This window comes from Oryctolagus cuniculus, chromosome 7, assembly GCF_964237555.1.
Source record: "Oryctolagus cuniculus chromosome 7, mOryCun1.1, whole genome shotgun sequence".
Classification (NCBI taxonomy): Eukaryota; Metazoa; Chordata; class Mammalia; order Lagomorpha; family Leporidae; genus Oryctolagus; species Oryctolagus cuniculus.
Window position 1 is genome coordinate 50,829,145 of NC_091438.1, and position 24,726 is coordinate 50,853,870.

Sequence of the window (24,726 nt, forward strand, 5' to 3'; positions counted from 1 at the left end):
CCAATGGTTAAGAATGTTATGCTACTATAGTTTTAATCTGTGATCATTTCACATTTCCTGCATATGTGTGAAATGGTCATCTTTCGATTTGATTATTGTTTATAGTCCTTGCCTATGTTACTGATGAACTAGGTCTTTTTACTTGTTGCTCTCTTTATTCAGTGGAGAAGTAAGCCCTTAACTGTAAAGTTAATTAAAGATAAACTTGAAAAAGAAGGAAGGGAGGGAGGGAGGGAGGGAGGAAGATGGGTGAGAGGGAGGAAGGGAATATCATTATATTCTTAGAATTGCATCTATGAACTACATTGAATCTATTCTCATTGTGTTAATATTGCATTAACATGAAAAAAACAAAAAGTATCAGGAAAAAAGAACAAAGTGGAAAGACCAGAACCTGAAGTCAAAACACCTGGTTGCATCCCCAGGCTGCAACTTACCAGGTCTCTTGGGAAATCATAGCTTTCTGCTTATCTGTGACCTCATCTGTAAAGCAAACCTCTCCTTAGGTGAACTTGAGCTTCAAATGGCAGTCACCCCCATGGGGCTCCTATACCTCTGCTGCAGGACTAATTACATCCCACTTGGAAGCCTTGTCGAGCTGTACACCTGTAGCAGGGGACAATAGAGGCAGCAGAAGCACAGCTGGCAGCTGGCACTCACACCCAGTCCTCTGCTGTGTGCCAACATCCACTCCCAACAGCTAGTTGAAGAGCTATTGCGGAAACATTCATTCCTCTTAGTTTTGAAAGATTTTTCTTATAAAGCACAGTGCATTAATTACAGCTAACACCACAGACAGGGTGATGGAGGACCAAATGAGAGCCACTCAGGTGAGGAGTCCAGGACTATGACAGGCCAGGGGTTCACTCTGGGACAAGCTATGTGGAACGTCATGACTTCCGTTCTTCCACGGCTGTGCAGAAGCATAACAGCCCACAGGAGCCTGAGCAAGGAGGAATCCGAGCCAGCCGTCCCCACACATGGCTAGGAGCAAGGCAGCTGCATGCTGCCTGCATGTCCAAGAGGTGATGTTTTTCTCTGCCCCCCCCCCCCCGCCCTGTTTCTTCCTAGTGAGACCTTTGGCCCAGTTTTCAAAGCAGACTGTGCCTGGATAAGCAGGGGCGGGGCTTCTGAAGGCAGGAGTCTCAGGGCTCTATAAAGCCTCCTCGGGCGTCGCTGGGCATCTCTCCCAAGGGCTGTGAACTCCCAGCTTTGTGCTTGCTCCTCCGAACATGCAGCGGCTGTTGACTCCGGTGAGGCAGGTCCTACGAGTGAACACAGCACTGCGGGAGGCCTCCCTGGCACCTGCTCGCCTGCTCCCCGCAGCCCAGCAAAGGTGAGTCACGGCCTTCTCAGGGGCTGTCCAGGGAAGCCTGTGGGACCCTGAGACACAGGCAGGGGGCCTGCCCCAGGACAATCTCTCTGGAATGCTGGTCAAAAGTTGGCCAGGTGGGCATGGCCTTGGACAAGCAGGGTGACTCCTCGGGGTCTCAACCTCATCTCTGAATAGCCAGTTTCTTTCAAGTTTAGAATTAAGGGGTCTCAGAATTACCACATGGGCTGTGTTTGTGGCCAATGATGGCATCTGACTCCAGCAGCTGCACAAAGCAGCAGCAATTTAAGAACAAGGGCCTGCAGCTCCGGCATCTCCACCAACACTCCCACCTTTGCTCCCAGGCCCTGCCAAGACCCTTGGGTACTCTGTGCCAATGGCAGTGTTAATAAAATCAGTGGCTTTGAGTCCCTGCAGCAAGATCTGAAATGGGCTGATAAGAGCTGTCTCCTCTGTGCTCCGATTTTAGGAAAAGGGAAAGTGAAATGTAAAGATGAGTGAGTATGTGTGTGTGTGTGTGTGTATGTGTGCATATGCGTGCATGCATTTGCTTGTGAAAGAACACACACACACACACACACCTTCCCTTTGTAAAACTTCCACCAGTCCCAAGTACTTGCAGTCTCCAAGTTGCAATGGCAGCACAGAGTTAAGCGAGTGCCCCAGGCTCCCAGCCCCCACCCCTAAGCCACCCACACCCCTCAGGACTAGCCTTTCCTTTCCTTCCATCTTAACATTCCATGAAGACTGAATCCTTAGAAAACATGATTTTGATCCATTGTCTTCTCTTGCCCAGGATACAAGGAACCTGGTGTGTAGATGGGGGGAGGGGTGGCACTCATTAGCTTCTCATCTTCTTCATGATTCTCCTGTAGTCCACAGTCTCCCCACCCCCTTCCAAACTGTTGCATATAGATCAAATATCCAGGCTCAGACTCTAACCTGCGTCCGTACTTGTAAGAAAGAGCTTGGCGTGAATTTACTCTGCAAAACTCATTCCCTACCAACAGTCCAACTTCCTTGGTTCACACTCTTGTACGTGTCATTCACATTTCCCTTTTGGTGAATTCACAGTCAATCCATTGCCCTTGGCATGAACTGACGCCAAGAATGTCCTCTATGAGTGACCTCCTTGCTGTGTGTCTGTGCCCCCTCCAGTCCCACTTGCTTCAGCTCTAAGCCCATTCTCAGAACTCCTCCACACAGCGTCTGCTGTGCTCCCGTAGGATTTAGTAGGAAGTGTGCCCTCCACCTCCTACTGTCTTCACATGGGAGGCTGGTTCAAAAATTCCTGGAAAAAAGTGGAATTAGAAAACACATTAGCATTGGTGATAGAAGTGCCGAAATCCACTCATAGTGTCTTGAGAGCATGCATTTCCCACAAGCTTTTTGAACACCCCCATGTTGTCTCCCTATTCCACCCCCCACACCCTTGTCTCCAGGTTCCCTTTTCCTGCTCAAGCACTCCCTCTAGTGACAACTGCCCCTTCTATCCCCTCCAACTCTTCATCAGATGAGAGAGAACCATCTCCAGTGCAGCCCCTTTGATTCAGCCCTACCCGATGATCCCACCCACAAAAATCTCCGCTTCCACTGAAGTCCCATATGCCTCTGTGTCCCTCATCACGCCCTGCCTTGCCAGGTTATCTGTGTGCTCACCTCATTGCACATGCTGGTCAAGGAGGGCCTCCAGAACACTGTCCTGTCTTTGCTTGCCCAGCCTCTTTCCCCCTGGAGCCCCTTCCCAGCACAGCGCCTGGCATGGCATCATCCATTTTGAAATAGGAGGAAAGCAGAAGAGATGGAGTAAAGAAACAAAGCTTTGTGCATGTTTTTGAACTAGGCAGCACCAGAGCAAAGCTGATTTTGAATTAAATAAAGTGATCATTCTTTAAAGAAAGTTAGAATGACACTCTTTTAAAATTTTTATTCATTTATTTACTTGAGAAGGAGGTGGGGGGAGAGGAGAGGAGAGGAGAGAGAGAGAGAGAGAGAGAGAGAGAGAGAGAGAAACAGAGAGACTGACTCATCCAGTGGTACACTCCCCAAATGCCCTCAACAAGCAGAAGCTGGAAACTCAATCCAGGTCTCCCTGCCTGGTAGCAGGGACCCAAATACTTGAGCCGTCACCTGCTGCCTCCCAGCATGTCCATTAGCAGGAAGCTGGTATTGGGAGTGATGCCAGGACTCAAGCACAGGTACTCCAGTATGGGATGTGGGAGTCCCAATCAGTTTTAATCACCAGGCCAAATGCTCCTGGGCCCCTTAGAAGGATTCCCTTAGCTACAGTGATCTGATGCTTCTGGAAGCTTTTCTCTGTTAACTTTAAGGCTCTGTGATCTATTTCCAGAAATAGCCCCCTACCAAGAGAGTTACAAAACTTACAAAGCAATTGATTATTGAAACTTGTCTTTGCACGCTTAGAGTTCTCCTTTTCTTTCTTCTGGTGTGTGTGTGTGTGTGTGTGTGTGTAATGAAGTGTTTAAATAGCTTCTTTCAAGGTATTTCTTACCATGTGGGCCACAGGCTTAGTTGTAAACACCGTTGTTCCAGTTTGCAGATCTAATGCATGTTAGTGAGGTGCCTGGATACATGTTAAAAATAATGTTGCTCAAAAAGATGTGAAATTCAGTGAATGTTAAGTGTTTGAGCTATATGTGTGTAAGGAAGTGCTTACCAACACTTCTTCTAAACTATATCTTCTTAAGCAAAATGATGAGCTGTAAAAACTGCTATTTCAAGGAGCTGGTATTGTAGGAGTTGTGGGTGTTGTAGGGACTTGTTGAAAATAGGAGTCTAAGAATGTTCTTTAAAAGAAATGTTGTATATTGTGCTGATACAGTGAATTAAAGTGTTTAACAAAGTACTATAAATTTATTTTTTAAAGAATTATTTTATTTATTTGAAAGAGTTACAGAGAGAGATGTAGAGCCAGAGAGAGAGAAAGGTCTTCCATTCCGTTGGTTCACTCCCCAAATGACCGCAATGGCCAGAGCTGAGCTGATCCAAAGCCAGGAGCCAAGAGCCTCCTCCAGGTCTCCTACACGGGTGCAGGGCCCAAGGACTTGGATCATCTTGTACTGCTTTCCCAGGTCACAGCAGAGACTTGGATTGGAAGAGGAGCAGCCAGGACTCGAACCGGTGCCCATATGGGATGCCAGTGCTGCAAGCTGGAACTTTAATTTGCTGCGCCACAGTGCCGGCCCCAAAGTACTATAAATTTAATAAGCTGCTTTAACATGTTTTTGCTTTTAATTGACACATAAAAATTGTACCTGTTTATGAAGTGCAGTGGGACATGTCCATACATGTATATAACCTACAATGATGAGTTTAGGGTCATTGGCATATCCAGCACCTAAACAGTTATCATTTCTCTGTGCAACTTTAGATTTCAAACTGCGAATAGAGGGAGATTTAACCCAGGGAAGGCAGATTGGGAATGAGGCTGGTGCGGAAAGCCAGCCACACTGGCAGGCCCCAGCGCTGGCTAACCATTAGCTTCGAGGTCCTAGGGGAAGCTCCTCCACAAATATTTGAAAGTACAAACTCCAGTTATTTGGAGGTCACCACATAAATAGGGCAGATAAAGAAACTCCGAGTGTCTCTTGTCAGCTGTTGCTGGACATCAATCCCTTTCCTCACTAGCTTGCGATACGACCCAATTTTGCTCAGAGCCATCCTTAACCGTGACCCTCCTGGTGGGAACACTGGGTCTCCCAGAGGCCCAGAATCCTGATAATAACTAATAGTTACACTTGGGCTGAATTTATCAGAGATAAATTTATAAGCCTGGCATGCAAGGCAGCAGCAAAGGGCCAGAGTATTTCTGACACATAAAAAACAATGAAGTCACTTGGAGCATTTCACCAGCGTATGCCTTTCACCACCTGTACAGTAAAGAACATGGCAAAAGTGACGAGACCACAGGTGCTTCCACACGGGAGCATGTGAGACACAAACTTAGTGAATTCCGTATTTACAACTGCGAGGAGAAACCCCAGATTTTTAATCAAGAGTCAGGGCTGAAGCAAGGTGGGCAGATGCAGGAGAGAAATAGAATTCTTCCCTCTCCTACTGGCCCTCCCCATTTTCTCTCTGCCCTCATTTAGAATTGCTCTCTTTGGTCTAAGGCCATACCACCCTGACCACACCCGATCTCATCTGATCTCAGCAGCTAAGCAGGGTTGGGTCTGGGTAGTACTTGGATGGGAGAATTGCTCTCTTTGGCCCACAGGTTTGCTTGTTGCTCCTCCATTAGGTTGTGTTCCCTTTGGAGGCACCAAGACAGTCTTATCCCCTGTTGTGTTTCTGGACTGGTGGTATGCAGGGTGTGCTCTGTAAACAGTGGAAAACCAGACAAGAGGGAAACAAGCAGAAAACTTCCTTTAAAAGGAGAAAAACAGGGTATGTTCTTGCATGGGAAAAAAAAAGAGAAAGACAGATAATGAGACATACACATTTTAAATGAGTGAAATTTAAAAAATTATGTCCCATAAAGGTTTATAACAGACATAGATATAAAATATATGACATTACTAGCTCCAAGAGAGGGGATGCTAAATGAAGTCAACCTAAAGTTCAGAAAGGAGTAGAAGTATTGTTAAATCATAATGTGTTATGTATACATGTCATATCTCTGCAGTTACCACTAAAAGGAAAAGGAGGTAAAATTTAAAAATAAATATTTGCTTAATTAAGAAGAATATAGGAAAGGGAAAATAAAGGCACAAAGAACATGTGAAACAAATAGAAAGATGGTAGGCTTAATTCCAACTATATCAGTAATTACAATAAATAGAGTTAGATTAAATACTCTAATTAAATTATCACTATTTTAAGATTTTTTAAACGTTTTTTAAAAACTCAACCAGATTTTTTTAAAGATTTATTTTATTTTACTTGAAATTCAGAGTTACACAGAGAGAGAAGGAGAGGCAGAGAGAGAGAGAGAAGTCTTCCATCGCTAGTTCACTCCCCAGTTGGCCTCAATGGCTGGAGCTCCACTGATCTGAAGCCAGGAGCCAGGAACTTCTTCTGGGTCTCCAACACGGGTGCAGGGACCCAATGACATGGGCCATCTTCTACTGCTTTCTCAGGCCATAGCAGAGAGCTGGATCAGAAGTGGAGCAGCAGGGACTCAAACCGGTGCCTATATGGGATGCCGGCACTGCAAGTGGTGGCTTTACCCACTAAGCCACAGCACTGGCCCCTCAACTAGATACTTTTTACAAGTAATGCATGTTAAGTACAAAGTATCTGAGAGAGAGGAAATATAAAAGGACAGAAAAAAATCACATCACACAAGCAATAGTCAAACAGCGTAGCTATGCTGACTTCACGACAAGCAGACAAGTATCCCCAACATAAAAAGGGATATTTAATAGGCATAAAAGAACCAATTCATTTTTTATTCTTCTTTTTTTTTTTTTTTGACAGGCAGAGTGGACAGTGAGAGAGAGAGGCAGAGAGAAAGGTCTTCCTTTGCCGTTGGTTCACCCTCCAATGGCTGCCGCGGCCGGCCGCAGCGCGCCGGCACACCGCGCTGATCCGATGGCAGGAGCCAGGTACTTATCCTGGTCTCCCATGGGATGCAGGGCCCAAGGACTTGGGCCATCCTCCACTGCACTCCTGGGCCACAGCAGAGAGCTGGCCTGGAAGAGGGGCAACCGGGACAGAATCCGGCGCCCTGACCGGGACTAGAACCCGGTGTGCCGGCGCCGCAAGGCAGAGGATTAGCCTAGTGAGCCGCGGCGCCAGCCAGAACCAATTCATTTTAAAGGCAGAACAGTACTAAATTTGTAGTCATCTGATAACATAGCTTCAACATATATTTCAAAAGAGAGTTACATGTTTACCATTGACTGTCTTTGAGGAAAGTGGCTGGAGGACTCCAGTGGAACTGTGATCGTTATCTCCACCACAGGTTCTCCACAGTCTCTGCTGCCCCCCTGGCCAAAACAGATACCTGGCCAAAGGATGTGGGCATCCTCGCCATGGAGGTCTACTTCCCAGCCCAATACGTGGACCAGACTGACCTGGAGAAGTTTAACAATGTGGAAGCAGGAAAGTATACCGTGGGCTTGGGTCAGACCCAGATGGGCTTCTGCTCGGTCCAGGAGGACATCAATTCCCTCTGCCTGACAGTAGTGCAACGGCTAATGGAGCGCACACAGCTCCCGTGGGACTCCGTGGGCCGGCTGGAAGTGGGCACAGAGACCATCATTGACAAGTCCAAGGCTGTCAAAACAGTGCTCATGGAACTCTTCCAGGACTCAGGCAACACAGACATCGAAGGCATAGATACCACCAATGCCTGCTATGGTGGCACTGCCTCCCTCTTCAATGCCGCCAACTGGATGGAGTCCAGCTATTGGGATGGTATGTGGGGCCAGGGGCCTTATGTAAGAAAGGAGTTGGGGTTGGAGGCGGACCCTGTTGGTATTGTTTCTCAGATCCCCAGATGGCTTCCTCCTGGGAAGGAAGGACAACTTACTCATACAGCTGCTGCTGTTGTTCAACAGACCAGTCTAGTAATAACCAAATGCACTGTTTAGAGCTACACAGGTAGGTAGGAAGCATGTTCACCTGGCCATTCATTTAGTCCTTACAACAGCTTAGGATGTGAGCCTTATCCTTGATTTGCAGATTAGAAAATGGAAGACCTGATAATATTGTTCATAATGAGAATGGAGGCAGGACACCAAACCAAACTCAATACATTTCTCTTTTGACTGCACCTGTTTATCTCTTAAACACCTTCTAAGAATCTAGGAGATATAGGTGATACTGAGTTTTTAATTATTTTATTTTATTTTATTTTATTTATTTATTTTTTTGACAGGCAGAGTGGACAGTGAGAGAGAGAGACAGAGAGAAAGGTCTTCCTTTGCCGTTGGTTCACCCTCCAATGGGCGCCGCGGCTGGCGCGCTGCGGCCGGTGCACCGCGCTGATCCGATGGCAGGAGCCAGGAGCCAGGTGCTTTTCCTGGTCTCCCATGGGGTGCAGGGCCCAAGCACCTGGGCCATCCTCCACTGCACTCCCGGGCCACAGCAGAGGGCTGGCCTGGAAGAGGGGCAACCGGGACAGAATCCGGCGCCCCGACCGGGACTAGAACCCGGTGTGCCGGCGCCGCTAGGCGGAGGATTAGCCTAGTGAGCCGCGGCGCCGGCCTGAGTTTTTAATTTTTAAAAATGCTTTATTTATTTGAAAGGCAAAGGGGCAGAGGCAGACAGAGATTTTCCATCTACTGGTTCACTCACTAAATACCTGCAACACTCAGAACTGGTCCAGGCCAAAGCCAGGAGATGGCAGCTCAACCTGGGTCTCCGATGTGGCTGTCAGGAACTCAAGTACTTGAGCCATAACCACTACCTCCCAGGGAGGACATTAGCAGGCAACTGGAATCAGAAGTAGATCGGGACTTGAACTCAAGAATTCCAGTAGGGATGGGGGCTTTCCAAGCAGTAGCATCTTAACTGCTGAGCCAAATGCCCACGCTCATAGGTGATATTGATAGACCTGGTTAAGCCACTGTTTGCAATACCAACATTCCATATGAGTGCTGCATGGAGTCCCAGGTATTCCACTTGTGATCCAGCTCCCTACTAATGCCCCTGGCCCCAGTCATTGTGGTCATTTGGGGAGTAAACCAGCAGATGGAAGATTCTTTCTCTCTCTCTGACTCCATCTTTCAAATAAATAAATCTTTTTATAAAAAAGAAAGATTTATCTAAGTTTATATGTTAGTAGGTCAATATCCTCATAGAAATAGGTCCAGAGAACCTCAGGATAAACAGTCACACAGTATTTCCAACCCTCCTCTCCTGCGTGGCTCCTCCATTTTTGATTTTTGCTGAATGTGGTAATATTACCATGTATTTTCCTTATATCTTCCATCAATACTATGTTGAAGGAATAACCCAGGCTGTGATGGCAAGAAAATGTCCAAGGGAAATAGTACAAAATAAGAGTTAAAAACCCACTGCTATAATCCAAAAGTTGTACCTATAAAATTTATATTTATTAAATAAAAGCTTTCTATAAAATAAAAAAGAAAACCTAACTCTGTTAATAACTGCTGATAAGTACCTTAACCACCTTGAGCCCCAGGGGTTCTTATGTGCCTGTCTGACTAGCAGAGTTAGCAGGGTTGAGTAAAATAATCTACAGAGATGTGAAAGAATAGTACCTTGGCAATCAAAGCACTTGATATGTACTAAATTTGAAACTAGGATTAAAAACCTTGGGAACTGCAGTAAACATTATTTATAAAATTCATTATAAAATCTTGATGTTGATAGGAAACTTAGAGGTCATCTAACCAAATATCCTTTGCTTTAAAAAGATGCCAAGAGAGGTTTAACTGTTTGTCTCTGTTCATATAGCAAGACAGTGCAATTCCATATATTTTTTAGATTTATTTATTTGAGAGGTAGAGTCACAGACAGTGAGAGGGAGAGACAGAGAGATAGGTCTTCCTTCCATTGGTTCAGTCCCCAAATGGCTGCAATGGCCAGCGCTACGCTGAACCGAAGCCAGGAGCCAAAAGCTTCTTCCTGGTCTCCCATGCGACTTCAGGGGCCCAAGGACTTGGGCCATCTTCTACTGCTTTCCCAGACCTTAGCAGAGAGCTGGACTGAAAGAGGAGCAGCCGGGACTAGAACCGGCGCCCATATGGGATACCAGCACCGCAAGTGGAGGACTAACCTACTGCACCGCGGCGCTGGCCCCACTCGGTGATTTTTAAATGGCACTAGCTGGCCTTACCATAAACGGTTCCATTAATGTGGGATGTTCCTGTCTCTGAGTAGTCAAATCTGTTCCTACACTTTCTTTCCCACTTAACACCTGACTATTACCTCTCTAGCAACCCCTACCATCATTACCAGCACCGATATGTAACTGAAATATAGAAATGACAGGCAAGGGACATCCATCAGCCTTTACCCAAAAATCAAAGAGCCTATTCTTCGGAACATTGATAGCTTGAAGCACATCACTGCAAACATCTCTCTGGAAGACAGTGTCTTCACCCACAAATATGGACATTAAGTACCTCATTGGGTGGTTTAAGTATTGTTTGAGAATAACTAGTATCTAGCTTGTATTGTAAATACTAGTTTTTCCCTCTACTCCTTGGCCTTCTTGTAATTTGGAAGAAATCTTAGGATCGTGAAATGCTATATGGTGATTAGTGTCAACCTAAATTGTCTTTACCACACCAAGTAGCAAATTCTTCATTGAATTCAGAGACAGAATTCTGAATACTTGAGCTAGCATGTCGGGACTTTGCATGTCAGATGGACCACGAGCTTCACTAGAACATAAACTCACAGAGCTGGGATTCTGAGGCTTGTTCACTGCTCTATTCCCAGTACCTATGCTTGTGCCTGACACATGGGAGGTGCCCTGTCCACTCTCGAGCTGGTTCATGATGATAATTCTGTCTCCCTTCCCTTTGCAGGTCGCTATGCACTGGTGGTCTGTGGCGACATCGCAGTCTATCCTGACGGTAATGCCCGACCTACAGGTGGGGCTGGAGCTGTGGCAATGCTGATTGGGCCCCATGCCCCTCTGGCCTTGGAGCAAGGTTTGTAGCACACTGTTACCAAAGGATTGTGTGTGACAGAGCTGAATGCATAGATGTTAATCCCAGATTGGCATCCTCATTGCTTAAGAGCTGAGATGTGATTTTGAGGGTGGTATTGATTGCCACCGAAAGGTGGATCTGGGGAGCACAGGGTGGGAGGAAGGGATTTGGAGCAATCAGTGAGGTTTGCTCTTCTGCATTGTCATGCATTGGAACAAGGACATGGGGAATGACTGCTGCTGATGAGGGACTTTAGGAAACCAAACTGGCAGCTGCAGAAGAAAGAAGCTGACTGGGTGTGCAGTGAAAGTCTTCCCTTTGAGGTGCCGGATTCTGTCCTGGTTGCCCCTCTTCCAGGCCAGCTCTCTGCTGTGGCCAGGGAGTGCAGTGGAGGATGGCCCAAGTGCTTGGGCCCTGCACCCCATGGGAGACCAGGAGAAGCACCTGGCTCCTGCCATCGGATCAGCGCGGTGCGCTGGTTGCAGCGCGGCGGCCACGGCGGCCATTGGAGGATGAACCAACGGCAAAAGGAAGACCTTTCTCTCTGCTTCTCTCTCTCACTGTCCACTCTGCCTGTCAGAAAAAGAAAAAAAAAAAAAGAAAAAAAGAAAGTCTTCCCTTTGAGGCGTTTGGCTTCTGTGGCAGGTTTTGCCAAGTCCACATAGGTGTGGAAAGGGAAACACAGATCTCATTTATGTGAAACTAACAATCTACTCCACTCCTTTCGATACAGGAGGAGCGTTGATCAGGCCTTGGCTTGGGCACGGAGGCTCCTTTTCCATGGTTTCCCCACCCTTTCTACTTGAGGAGGGTCACACTGTGGAGTCCTTTCAACACTCTGTCTTTCCAGGGCTTCGGGGCACCCATATGGAGAACGCGTATGACTTCTACAAACCAAATCTGGCCTCCGAGTACCCGCTGGTGGATGGGAAGCTGTCCATCCAGTGCTACTTTCGGGCACTGGATCGATGTTACACAGCATACCGCCAAAAGATCCAGAAGCAGTGGAAGCGAGGTAGGGGATCCAGGTGGCGGGAGGTGGTGGCTCTATTTGTGCCTGAAAGTGTCAGCCACACAGTATTGTTCAGCTTTTGATACTAACAAAGTAAAATTCCTGAGAGGCACTGTTTGTGAAGGGAAAAGGTTTATTTTGACTTGCCATTTGGGGGATTCTCAGCCTAAGATTTGGCAACCCCATTGGTTTAGGCATCATGATTCAACCATGAGGCTCCAACCCAGGAACCAAATCAAATCTAATCACTCCCCTAAGGCCCCACCTTGGGACACTATAGTTGGATCAAACTTCCATCCTAATTCATTAACCATTTACATCAGACTCTGGGGCCTAAATGTCTTCATGAGTGTAGGGAGCCAATCGTAATGCATACAAGATCTTTTTTTTCCTTCAATGAAAAGCAGTGTTAAAAGAGTTTCATCATATCCCTCTCTTACGCTCTTCCCAGGGTCTATGCTAAAACCTATTTGATGTCTCTCAAACCCAAATATAAAATTGCCTCTAACTTGTGCTAAATCAAAGTAAGTAAATGATGCAGGGCCAAAGCTCCCAGGATGAAACCAGTGGTGTCAGCCACCTGGGAAGATACTGTTGTGAGGCAGAGTAGCCACATCCTGCTGGGGCTGGGATTTGTTTCTGAGTCAGGTACAATTTGACTCTTGGTCTGATGGATGTTGAAATATTTTACCTATATTTTCTGTATACTGAAGTGTTACGAGCAATTTTTCTCTGGATGGGGTATTCCAGGTTGATTTTATTTTTACCTTTAGTTTATTAATTTTCCTGTTAAAATGATTACTTTCATCATCAGAAAAGAAGCAAATGGATTTTGCTTTAAAAATACAGGGAGATCCATTTATTAAAAAGTGAAAAGTGTGCTTACGTGCTTGGCTGTGCCCAGGTGGGTGACAGGTGTGAAAGGCAGTGCTCACTGTGGGACAGTCCTGAGCTGGAGCATTGCACCATGGATGCTCAGGGAGGGGCATCGGGATTACTTCTTGCCCCTTTCCATTGTGCTGTGGCTCCTGGTAGAGGTGGTGTATGGGTATGAAGTCAACTTAGCCTGTCTCTGTCTTCCCACTGTACAGTCGCTAGTAACTAATTGCTCCCACTGCCCTCTGAATTCACATTGCATTTAAACTTGACCCCTTTTCTCCTGTGGACCTTGATGGCTGCTGTTTTGATCACAGCGCTAAATTGCAAACTTCTACAGCCAGAGGCTGCAGTGCCCTCCCCTTCAGAGTGGGAGACCAGGCCGTGCTGCAGGGACAGAGGTGTCAGAGCGCAAACCTGAGGCTGCCTTCTTTAAGTTGGGTGGCTTTTAGTAATTCTATGACTCACTTAGTGTTTTGGAGACCCTATTTCCTGCGTCAGAAAATCAAGCAAATGGGACAGCATCAGTCTGGTGTAGAGAAAGCGGCTGCTGCAGAGGTTGGCGATGGTAGATACAAAGATGCTCGTTTCCTTCGCACCTTTCTCATTCACAGAGGGTGTGTAGGAAGTGCAGGTGAAATGGATGAGCTGTGTTTGCTGGGGGCAGCAACTAGTTTTCTGGGAGCCCCAGCCCCCAGTGCCATCACATCCTGCTCCACGTGGCTCATGTGTCTTGCTGCGCCCTTGACTTTGCCCTTGCTCTTCCAGACGGCATCGACAGACCTTTCACCCTCGATGATCTGCAGTACATGATCTTCCACACCCCCTTTTGCAAGATGGTCCAGAAATCTCTGGCTCGCCTGGTGCTCAATGACTTCCTGTCAGCCAGCGACGACACCCAATCCAGCGTATACAAGGGGCTGGAGGCCTTCAGGTAAGTTCTGTGTGGGAGGACCTAGAGAGGCTGAGGAGTGAGCAGGGAGGAGGCTCCCTCATGTCGAGACTGGACAACAGCAACGGGAAGGTTGCCAAGACTTATGTGGAGCCAGGGGCTACAGTCTGCCCACAGCCCTCCGCGTGTACTTCCGGGGCGGGGGCACAGAACATCTGCCAGCACCTCTGGATCCTGTGACTGTGTGTGAGAAAGCACTCTGGATCCTGTGACTGTGTGTGAGAAAGCACAGAGAATAAGTAGGAGGGGAAGGGGAGTGTGGCGATGGCACCGTGCTCAGCAGCTGCTGTGCACCGGGCATCCTCCTAAAGGCTCCAGACACAGAGGTGCGTGTGACTCCAGGACCCCTGCCCTAGGAGGTCTCACAGTCTGCGGGGACACAGCCGGCAGATGCAGGAGACCCTGGGAGTCCCTTGCTTGTTGTCTCCATCTCCCCCATCTGTAGAATGGAGCTAGTCTGGCCCACCCCCTTAGATGTCGAAGGGCAGGAAGAGAGCTCTGTGTGGCTGCTACTGTGGGATATGCGGGAAAGCAGCATGCGCACTGCCAAGCTTTCCCTTTCTTGTTGATTTTTTTTTTTTTAATTTCAAGCTTAGACTATTTTACCAACATTGTCCCTGTTACTAACTACAGCTCCCAACCCTACCACTAACTCACTGGCTAAACCATCACAATTAGCACAAACAACACTTGCAAGACCCACCCTATTTAAGTAAAAAATGTACCAAAGATAACAGCTTAGTATCTGTAATCTAAGCTCTTATCAGGGACAGTGATGTGGCACAGTGGGTGAAGCTGCCCCTTGCGATGCCAGAATCCCATACCAGAGTGCCAGTATGAGTATGAGCTCCTTTGCTCTCCATCCAGCTCCCTGTCAGGATCCCGGGGAAGGCAGCAGAAGATGGCCCAAGTACTTGGGCCCCTGCCACCCATCAGGAGACCTAGATGGAGTTCCCGGCTTCTGGCTGGCCCAGTCTGGGTCACTGCAGCCATTTGGGGGAATGAGTCAGCAGATGGAGGATCTCTGTATCTCTCCCTCTCTCTGTCACCCTGCCTTCCAAATAAATAAATAAATAAATAAATAAAGTAAAGCTTTTTAAAAAAGATTTTATCAGTATTAAGATAAATACCTTAGTGAAAAAAATGAGCAAAAGAGATGAACAAGAAATTTTCTTAAAGAGGAAATGCATATAATCACATTTTTAAGTGTTAAAGAAATAAATAGGCAAGTTACCATGTTCTTCAATGTAATCTTTATAGGACTTGAATAGCCAGAATGGACAAGGTTTTGGAAAAAGGAACAATAGTGGATGTGTAAACGGATACAAGTGTTTAGAAGAGTAATAGCAGAGCATGAAGCTAAAGCCTTAAAGGATGTGCATGCCTTTTGGTTCATTATTCGTGTTGAAAACACAAGCAGGGCTGGGTCTAAGCAGCTGCATCCCGTATTGGGTGTCTGGGTTAGAGATCTGGCTCCGCTTCCAGTGTTTCCTGCTCATGTACACTACACTGTGAGAGACAAAGAGTGATGACTCTTTGTCTGCTTGGGTCCCAGCCACCCATGAGAAGCACCTGGAGTGAGTTCTGGGCTCCCGGGCTGAAGCCCAGTCCACCCCCCAGTGCTTGTGGGCATTGGGGAGTGAACCAGAAGGTGGAAGATCTCTTTCTCTCTGTCTCTGTCGCTCTCTGTCTGTCTGTCTTTCCCTCCCTCTTTGTCTCTCTGCTTTTCAAATAAATACAATTTAAACAAATAAAAAGTAGAAGGACAAGGAGCTGTTCATTGTAAGCTAAATAGTGAGGAGCAGGGGTGAAATTATTTAAAGCAAGATACCTTGTCATGGGCCATTCTGTGCTCTTTGAAAATTACATTATGGAAGATTATTCACTGTCGTGGAAAAAAGTATTTACTAAGACAACACGCTAAACAGAATGCATGGTATAGTTTATCTCTAGTTTGCTAGTAGATCATATGAAAGTAGATGTAGAGGCTACAAGTAAACTACACCCTGAGTGCAGTCTCTGAATGGTAGCACTGCAGTTGCCGTGGGTTTCTGTGTGTGTGTGTGCATGCGCACGTGCATGCCTTTCCGTATTTCCAAATGTTGTCATAAAACATGTGCCTAAAGGTCTTCTCTCCTGAAGCTGCTCCTTCCCCCCTTGCTCCCCCACCCCCTCCTGTGGCTCCTCACCTGGCCCCCTCTGCCTGCCACACAGGGGCCTGAAGCTGGAAGATACCTACAACAACAAGGAAGTGGATAAAGCTCTTCTGAAGGCCTCTCTGGACACGTTCAACAAGAAGACCAAGGCCTCCCTTTACCTCTCCACACACAACGGGAACATGTACACCTCATCCCTGTATGGGTGCCTGGCCTCACTCCTGTCCCAGTGAGTTCTGTGTCTGGCCCCTCCTCCACACCCCGAATCACATGGTCTGCAGGGGCAACTGGAGTAAGGGAGGGAAGAAGGCAGAGAGGAAGCTTGTTTCAAAGGTAGTGGTGTGGGGAGATCCACGACCTGTGTTAATCAGTGGTCTCCAGAGTGAGCACGCATATGTAAGGGGATGTGTAAGGTCTACTTGGGTACATAATTTTGTCTCACCTATGTAAAACCTCCATGTACTGAGTAGAGTATGGTGATTAAAGAGGGTTCAGCTTCAGGGCCCACAGCTGGAATTCAAATCCCCTTACCACTTAGTAGCATTGACCTTGGAAAAGTACTCAACCTCCACGTGCCTCATTTCCCCCCTTGTAAAATAACAGTACCTGCCTTCACACTTGTGATGAACACCAAGTGTCCAAAATGACATAAAACTGAAGTGTGTAGCAGGTGCCCAAATGTGTGTGATTTCTATTCATTTCCTATTTTGTGGGAATTTGTAAGGAAATATTGAATGTAACTTAGGAAAAATACTTAGCAGTGAACTTGATCAAATTTTTCCTAGCAAGGGATAATCAAAAAGATGTGAGTGCTGAACCACGAGCAGTCAGTGCGGGAGGCTTGAGGGAGAGTTCAATGGTCTGACCTCCCTCTCCCTGGAGGTGGCTTCAGAATTTTCTGAATTCCTCTTCCCACGAGTGGGGAGAAGTTCCCTTTATACCCCAAATTCTGCGTGCTCACTGTCCCTTACTTATGTTGAGTATTAAGCACTTTCCTGTTCCTAAGGTTTCCTAGTCCCAGGCCTGTCCCCGGTCTGCCAGCGTCCCTCGCTGAGTCAAGTGCCGGGCCCCGGGTTCCAGCGCCTTGAGGTGGACGGGAGGTGTCTGGCTGGGAGGCCGGTGCTGTATTAGAAGTGCAGTGCATGGTGCCGATGCATTTCTGGTCTGGGCTTCCTTCCCTGCAGCCACTCTGCGCAGGAGTTAGCGGGCTCCCGGATTGGCGCCTTCTCTTACGGCTCTGGCTTAGCAGCAAGCCTTTTCTCATTCCGCGTGTCCCAGGATGCTTCTCCGGGTGAGTCTCCCATCTTCCTGTCAGGCACCCTGGATGACAGTCATCTGGCAAAACAGTCACCTCTGCCTCTTCGCTACTGAAGCTGCCGTCTGGACAAGCAGAGAAACTCACGGAGCAGGGTTAGCAGTGCAGGGATTCTGTGGGGTGCGTGCATTTCGGTGCTTCCCTGGCTACTCCTTAGAGACAAGGTTGGTATGGGGAGAGCAGATTGTCTCAGCCAAGAGTCCAGGCAGAGGGTAATGGTGGTTTGGTGGCAACTGGCTCAAGAGAAGTTGATAGATTTGAGAGATTCTGTAAGTATTTAGTGGTTGTTCTATGACTGATGTGATTAAGAAGAGACACACAGGGGCCGGTGTTGTGGTGCACCAGGTTTGGTGACCGCTTGTGATGCCGTATCCCATGTCAGAGCACTGGTTCAAATCCCAGCTCCCTGTAATGTGTCTGGGAAAGCAGCAGGTGATGGCTCAAGTGCCTGGGCCCCTTGCACCCTTGTGGGAGACTAAGGTGGAGTTCCTGGCTCCTGGTTTCAGCCTGGCCAACCTGGCTTTTGCAGGCATTTGGAGAGTGAACCAGTATATGGAAAACCTCTCTCTCTCTTTCTCTCTCTCTCTCTTGTTCTCACTCTCACTCTACCTTTCAAATAAGGAAGGAAGGAAGGAAGGAAGGAAGGAAGGAAGGAAGGAAGGAAGGAAGGAAGGAAGGAAGGAAGGAAAGAAAGAAAGAAAGAAACATGCAGGCACTATGTGAGATATGCCTTGACTAAATGAGTGTGCCTGCCTGTATGTTTTATGAACATGTGGTTTTGCTTATGGTTTTTGGTACGCCAAGCCACACTCAGAGCACTTTTCCCAGGGGTGCAAGCTCCCACAGAACCTGCTGTCATTTGGACTGGTGACTGGCACCAATGATAATGACAGTGAAATAGGCTTAACAATCTTGCTTTTGCTTCTCAGGCTCTCCTCTGGAGAAACTGGTGTCCAGCATATCAGACCTGCCAAAACGCCTGGCCTCCCGGAAGCGGATGTCTCCTGAGGAATTCACAGAAATAATGAACCAAAGGGAGCAATTCTACCACAAGGGTGAGGAGAAGGGCAGGAAGAAAGGGGAGAAAGTCAATCTCAGACTTGATGTCAGTAGCTGGGAGCCAGGGAGCCGTCAGAAATCTAGCATGCGTAGTCCAGAGTCAAGCCTGCTACGAGAGATGGTTGTGAGATCTGCCAGACGATCTGTTGTCAAAGGGGAATGGGAGGGGGGATTGGGGTAAGGTGATGGGGGCAGCCTTGTGGAGTAGCGAGTTAAGCTGCCACCTGCGGTGCCAGCATCCCATCTGAACACCAGTTTGAGTCCAGTTACTCCATTTACGACCCAGGTCCCTACTAATGTGCCTGGGAAAGCCGCATTGATGTGAGAAACCCAGAAGAAGCTCCTGGCTTTGGCCTGGCCCAGTCCAGCCCTGGCCATTGCATTCGTTTTGAGTGAACCAACAGATGGAAGATCTCTCTCTATCTATATCTGTGTGTGTGTGTGTGTGTGTGTGTGTGTGTGTTCTCCCTCTGTAACTCTGCCTCACAAATAAAACAAATAAATTTAAAGGAAAGGGAGCAGGAAGGAGAAGCAGAAGGCAGAGTTGGGAAGAGGCAGAAGGCAATATGTAGTGTGGATTTCAACTAACCACCCAGACCTTGAACCAGACCACCTTGTCCCATGGAAACCAGAAGTACTTGCACAGTTGTTGAAATGCTGTCAGTGTAAAAGTTGAGAGTTCAGACTTTAGAGCTTGGAGACCATATCTAAACCTGAGCTGTGTCACATACTAGTTGTTTTGTCTTTGGGAAAATTATTTACATTTTCTTAGTTGTCTCATTTCTAAAATCATACTTACTATGCAAGATTTCCAAACATATTGGAGGAATTCATGCACATAAATAAGATATCAATGAATATTACTGTCTTCTCCCAATGCCCCCTTTCTCCATCAAATATCTATACAAAATTACCCACCCTCAAAGCAACAAATGTAAAGGAAACAAAAGCCAAAGTTAGGACTGGAGATACCAGATGTTATTTTTTAAATTGTGGTAACTACATTTCCTCAAACAAAACTTAGGGTGCATGGTTTGTATCGTGGTCTTAAAGGACAAAGAATGCAAAGAATTGGGAGTGTCTGAGGACACTTTGATGACCGACTGGCGGTCATGCATCTCCTCTGAGACAGGGGACCCTTGTAGCAAACAAAACCACTGGCAATAAAAATATGACCTCTGAGATGAACATGAATGAGCAATGCAAGAAATCAGAGCCAGACAATGTACGAGTAGCGAGAAAGTGTCTATTAGGAAGCATGAAGCTCTGGGGTCTACTTCAACCTGGGTCCCGTTGCCAAGAGTGTGATGAAGATGTCAGTGGATGAAGCACATGTTTACTGCAGGAAGATGGCATGCGCCTATGGCGAGATCTACTGGATCCAAGGTGGCTGCCTCTCTGGTTCTGCTGGTGCAGGCTTCTGCTTGTTGTGCCAAAGACAACCATGCAGCCTGGGGCAGCCAGTCGGGAGAGCATCACTGTGAACCTGGAGATACCCCTATCACTTTTTTTCTCTTTCCCGAATTCATGTAGCTCTTGGTGACTAATGTGCGTTTTCCTCATTCCACAGTGAATTTCTCACCACCCGGTGACACAAAGAACCTTTTCCCAGGCACTTGGTACCTGGAGCGAGTGGATGAGCTCCATCGCCGGAAGTATGCCCGGCGTCCCATCTAGATGTGGTGAGTGGAGCTTGCAGTGTTGGTGACATAAAACCCTGATGTCTTTCTTGGGGAAACAGATGCCGTCTGATACTGTAACCAGGCCCAAGAGGGTCAGAGGTGGGGATTTTGTACCATGAGCACCAATTAAGACTCTTGGGGGTCTTTGCCTGGGAAAGTAAAAAAAAAAAAAAAAAAAAAAAAAAACTGAAGGAAGGACATATTCTGATATCTTGGGTGGGAAGAGTAGGCATGTTTTCCTGATCTGCTCAAGATAAGAAACTCCCCTAGAAGCTTGATTGAAACAAGACCAGCATCCTTAAGAGGAAGCAGGCAGTGAACCTGAAGCTATGGAATTCATTGCTCCCAAAGGGTGAGATCATCAAAAGGCAAAGAGCGTCAAAAGAGGTACACAACGGTGTGCTGGGGCAGATTTGTTAGGAAGCAGAGATGCCCAGGGTTCTGCTGGAGACAGAGGCCTCAGCTGGAGAGAAATTGGGACCAGGGCCCTCTGACAAACCTCATGTCAAACGATGCCTTGTGGCAGAAGCAGTGAGGTTTGGGAAATCAGTATGGACACACACAGGAAGAAGAGACTTCAATGGAAGAAGGCTGGGGTGACAGAAAGACAAGAGAAATGGGAGAATTCTTTATGACATTCTAAAAGGGAAAAGCAAGTCCAAGTTGAGTATCCATTATTCAAAATGTTTGGGACAAATAATAGTTCAGCTGTGGGGGGTTTTCAGATTTTGGGGTAAATGCATACGTCGCTAACTGAGCACCCCTACTCAAAAAAATCTGAGATGAAAAAGTACTCCAAAATCCAAAACTTTTGAGTGTCATGTCAGGTTGAAGAGTTTCAGACACGGGAGTATTGCAGATTTTTGGGTTAGGGATGCTCAACCTGTCCTCAGAATTGGAATCTTCTTGTTCACGAACCCAGCCTTCAGTTTGCCTAGCAAACAGGAAGGATCCGCTGAATGGAAGACTGAGAAGTGACTTCTTTCACAACCTGTACATCTCAATGAATACAGTCCCCGAGTTTTTAACTTTTCCTCTCCTTCAGCAGAGGAAGGGAGAACCACAAAAAGGCGTTCAAGGCAGGGCACGGGCCAGGGGAAGGAAAGCAGGCGGCCCGCCGGTGCGGGAGAGGCAGTAGCAAGCACATGAGCAGGGCTCGCCCCCAACCACTGGGACAGCCCCGGTTGCTTGGCCCCCACTGTGAGGTGCTGAAGAGCTGCAGCTGGGGTGTCAGGGGCTGGGCGAGGTGCGGCCGACAGGCAGCTGGAGAAGGCAAGCTCCGTCAGCAGGCTCAGGAGGATCCAGTGCCAACAGAGAGCTGTTTGTTTCAACTTCTGTTCTTAGGGGCAGGTTGGTGCCGAAGAGGCAGCTCTTAACATGTGTTGAGTGAGTTCAGTCATGCACAGAGAGAGAGAGAGAGAGAGAGAGAGAGAGAGAGAGAGAGAGATTCGGGGTTTTCATGGGAGAATTTACGAATCAGCCCTCTCTCATCCTCTCATGATTGACAGCCCTCCTGAGTGCTCAGGCAGCTCTGTACCTACAAAGAGAACAGGTGGTGGACACTTGTTCTTGTCTGGTTTCATCACTCACGCAAGCAACCCACACCAGACTACAGGTGAAACGGAGGCTTTGCATCAGGGCGGTGCACAGGCAGACCCGCTGCCTACCTGAGCTCCTGAGCCCTGAGCGCAGGTCCCTCTGGCATCCAGGCTGGGAGCTGGGTGGGCATGAGCGCTCTCATTCCTCAGGCTGCAGGTAGGGGAGTGCGCTGCACATCCCCTGGCAGGGTGCAGGTCCTGGGGGCACGGGCCCAGGCTGAGACGCGTGAGCGATTGATCATCTTTTGTTTGTTTCTGCTCCACAGATCAGTGCAGTTGTTTCTGGGAAGAGTGTGCTAGCAGACTGTCTGCCCACAAATCCTATTTGCAAATCTTGCTTGTAGCCGGTAACGGTAGCCCCTGCACACATCGCCCCTGTGGTGAGGAGCCATCCTTCATGGGTCCTTCGGCGCGTCTCCCTGATGCAGTCACTGGCACAGGATCGTGATGGAAAGGGCCTGGGCTCCCTGTGAAAACGCAGATGCAGGAATGGAGAGGAGGCCCCCTCTCGTATACCGGCCTCCAGAAACGTGGCGGATCAGTTGTCTTCTTCACGATCCACAAAAGTTTCCTATCGTATGTCGTGGTTTTATTAGCATTGACAAATTCCTGAGTTGTTAAAGCTTTATTCATTTTCTAAGGTTTCCTGGATATTACTAATACAAGGCTACTTCAAAGGGCTGGTGGAAAAATGGAATTAAAAGACAAACTTATTTTGGTGCAAAAAAATTTGAAGTCTTTGCATAATACATACCGTCCATGAATTTTTGAAGATCCCTCATATGCATGGATTTCAAGATTGTTTTGCATCCAGGGCAGGCATTTGGTGCAGCAGCTAAGCCACTGCTTTGGACAGTCACATTTTTCCATAGATGGGCTGTGGCCGGCATGTGGGGAGTGAGCCAGCAGATGGGAGATTTCCGTCTGTCTCTCTCTCTCAAAGTGAAATTTTTTAAAAAACAGCTTTTTGCATTAAAATGAATTCAGCTTATAATCCATTTTCCATGAACATTTTGAAGTACCTTAATATATGGCAATTAAGAAGAGAGAAGGAGGGGCTGGCGCTGTGGTGAAGCAGGTAAAGCCGCCTCTTGCAGTGCCGGCATCCCGTATGGGCGCCAGTTCAAGACCCAGCTGCTCCACTTCCAATCCAACTCTCCGCTGTGGCCTGGGAAGGCAGTGGAAGACAGTCCGAGTCCCTGGGCCCCTGCACCCGTGTGGGAGACCTGGAGGACACTCCTGGCTCCTGCCTTCAGATTGGCACAGCTCTGGTGTTGTGGCTGGTTGGAGAGTGAACCAGCGTATGGAAGACCTCTCTCTCTCTCTCTCTCTCTCTCTGCCTCTCCTCTTTCTGTGTAACTCTGACTTTCAAATAAATAAATAAATCTTTAAAACATTAAAAAAAAAGGAGAGAAGGAGAAGATTACCCCTGTATATCTTGGAAAATACAGTACCCTACTTCTTGGAAAATCCAAGACCAAGAAGAGCACATGTACTGACATATACATAACCCTGGTCTGACTCACCTGTGCCTTCCTGCCTTCCCTTTCAGATTCCATTGTATTTCTGCCATATGCCAAGTACTATGACATCCGCAAGGCAAATAACCTGGTGAAGCAGCTTCCCCAGCTTACTTCCCTGCCCTAGAGACACTGGCCCTAGGCAAGCGTTCACATCAGTGGTTGAGCCTCCACCTGGGATGCTTGCATTCCGTGCCGGAGTGCCTGGGTCAAGTCCCAACTCAGCTTCCAAGTCCAGCTTCCTGCTAGTGTGCATCCTGGGAGGCAGCAGGTGATGGCTCAAGTATTTGGCTCCCTACACCCATGGAGGAGACCCAGACTGAGTTCCAGGCTCCAGGTTTCTGCCTGTTCTAGCCTTGGCTGTTGCAGGCATTTAGGGAGTGAGACTGTGGTTGGAAGATCTCTCTCTATCTTTATGTCTTTCTGTGTGTCTGCCTTTCAAATAAAATGAAAACAAGTAAATAAAGAAAGATACTGTCCAGACAGGGGCCAGCAGGAGTTAGAGATCAGAATCTCCTTGGCCATATCGTGCCTGTTTTATCTGGACAAATAAGCCGAGGAAAATGGGTTAAGTTTCTGGCTCCTCCATTTGGATAAAACCTGCAGGAAACTTTCCAGTAGGGCATTGAGTCCCTCCCCCATTGAGTGAGGATACAGCTTTTCCCAGGGTCCTTTTAGTCAAACAGCAACGATTTGGAGAGATGGGATTGAGCAGAGCAGGGGAGATGAAGGGGGGTGAGGGTAGTAGGTTGTTGCTGTTTATTTCCCCTTGAGGGTTTCCTCAGCCACCCCAATGAGAAAAGGAAGCTTTGGAGAAGACAGAGCCATTTCTGCATGAAGAGCAAGCCCTGCTGGCCCGGGAGGCAGAGGGACATACATGGGAAAGAGGCTGGGCCCGCCCCCTTACTTGTTCCACTCAAGGCTGCGCAAGTCTCAACAACCACCTGCCTGTCTGAAATCAACCAATTTGAGCAGCTAATCCAGCGTCTGCTGATGGTCAGCCCAGTCCTCTCTCAAGTTGCTGCTGAGGTTGTGTTTACTACACCAGCTGCTGTCCGCCAGCCCTTCCCCGCCACCCTCTGCACCTGCTCACCCTCAGCAGGTGTCTGGTAGGCACTTCTGGCAGGGGGGACGTCGACCTCTCTTAAGGCTCTGGAGCAGCGCCGGTATCTGTGGCAGATGTTGGAGACCACGGAAAGGTTGCCATGCTGAAACTGCCTCTGGTGGCCTTGGCAACCAGGGACCTTCCACACCACTGGCCGCTGGTGCCAGGTTTGCCTCCACTATGCTGGACATTTGGACACACCCATGTTCTTAAAGATGCTTAAAAACCAGGCATCAGGGCACTGACCAAAGGGATGGATGCTGTCCTTGCACGTGCACGACAGCTGAATTTCAGCCCTGCTCCACCTGCTTATCACCACCATTGCACCTGCAGACTTCCCCCTCCCCTCTCACTCCTCTTCACCAAGTTTTGTGCTGAGCCCAGGGCCTTGTGCTGGCAGTGCTGAGATCCTCTGCGTGAAAACTGGAGCCAGCCTGCTCTGAACAAGGCCCTCTCCATGAGGCATGGACAGACCCAGAGGAAACGGGTTTCCAATTGCCCTGCCACCATTTTCACCCTGAAACT

General features: G+C 47.9%; 1 protein-coding gene across 1 annotated transcript; it reads left to right on the plus strand.

Moving 5' to 3' along the window:
- The first annotated feature begins 954 nt into the window (after nt 1-954).
- HMGCS2 (3-hydroxy-3-methylglutaryl-CoA synthase 2) lies at nt 955-22,983 on the plus strand. The gene is made up of 10 exons (XM_002715673.5): nt 955-1,336; nt 7,260-7,714; nt 10,801-10,926; nt 11,777-11,941; nt 13,583-13,748; nt 15,981-16,151; nt 17,107-17,213; nt 18,167-18,292; nt 19,867-19,978; nt 21,843-22,983. Exons 1-9 carry the CDS (start codon nt 1,233-1,235, stop codon nt 19,971-19,973), a joined length of 1,527 nt encoding a protein of 508 aa, XP_002715719.2. The 5' UTR covers nt 955-1,232; the 3' UTR covers nt 19,974-19,978; nt 21,843-22,983.
- The last annotated feature ends 1,743 nt before the right edge of the window (nt 22,984-24,726 follow it).

Excerpts from the sequence above, each read along its gene's own strand:
- HMGCS2 (XM_002715673.5), top strand. The coding sequence starts at position 1,233 with ATGCAGCGGCTGTTGACTCCGGTGAGGCAGGTCCTACGAGTGAACACA. Across the intron at positions 11,942-13,582 it reads CCAGAAGCAGTGGAAGCGAG|ACGGCATCGACAGACCTTTC; the intron begins GTAGGGGATCCA and ends TTGCTCTTCCAG. Across the intron at positions 18,293-19,866 it reads GGAGCAATTCTACCACAAGG|TGAATTTCTCACCACCCGGT; the intron begins GTGAGGAGAAGG and ends CTCATTCCACAG.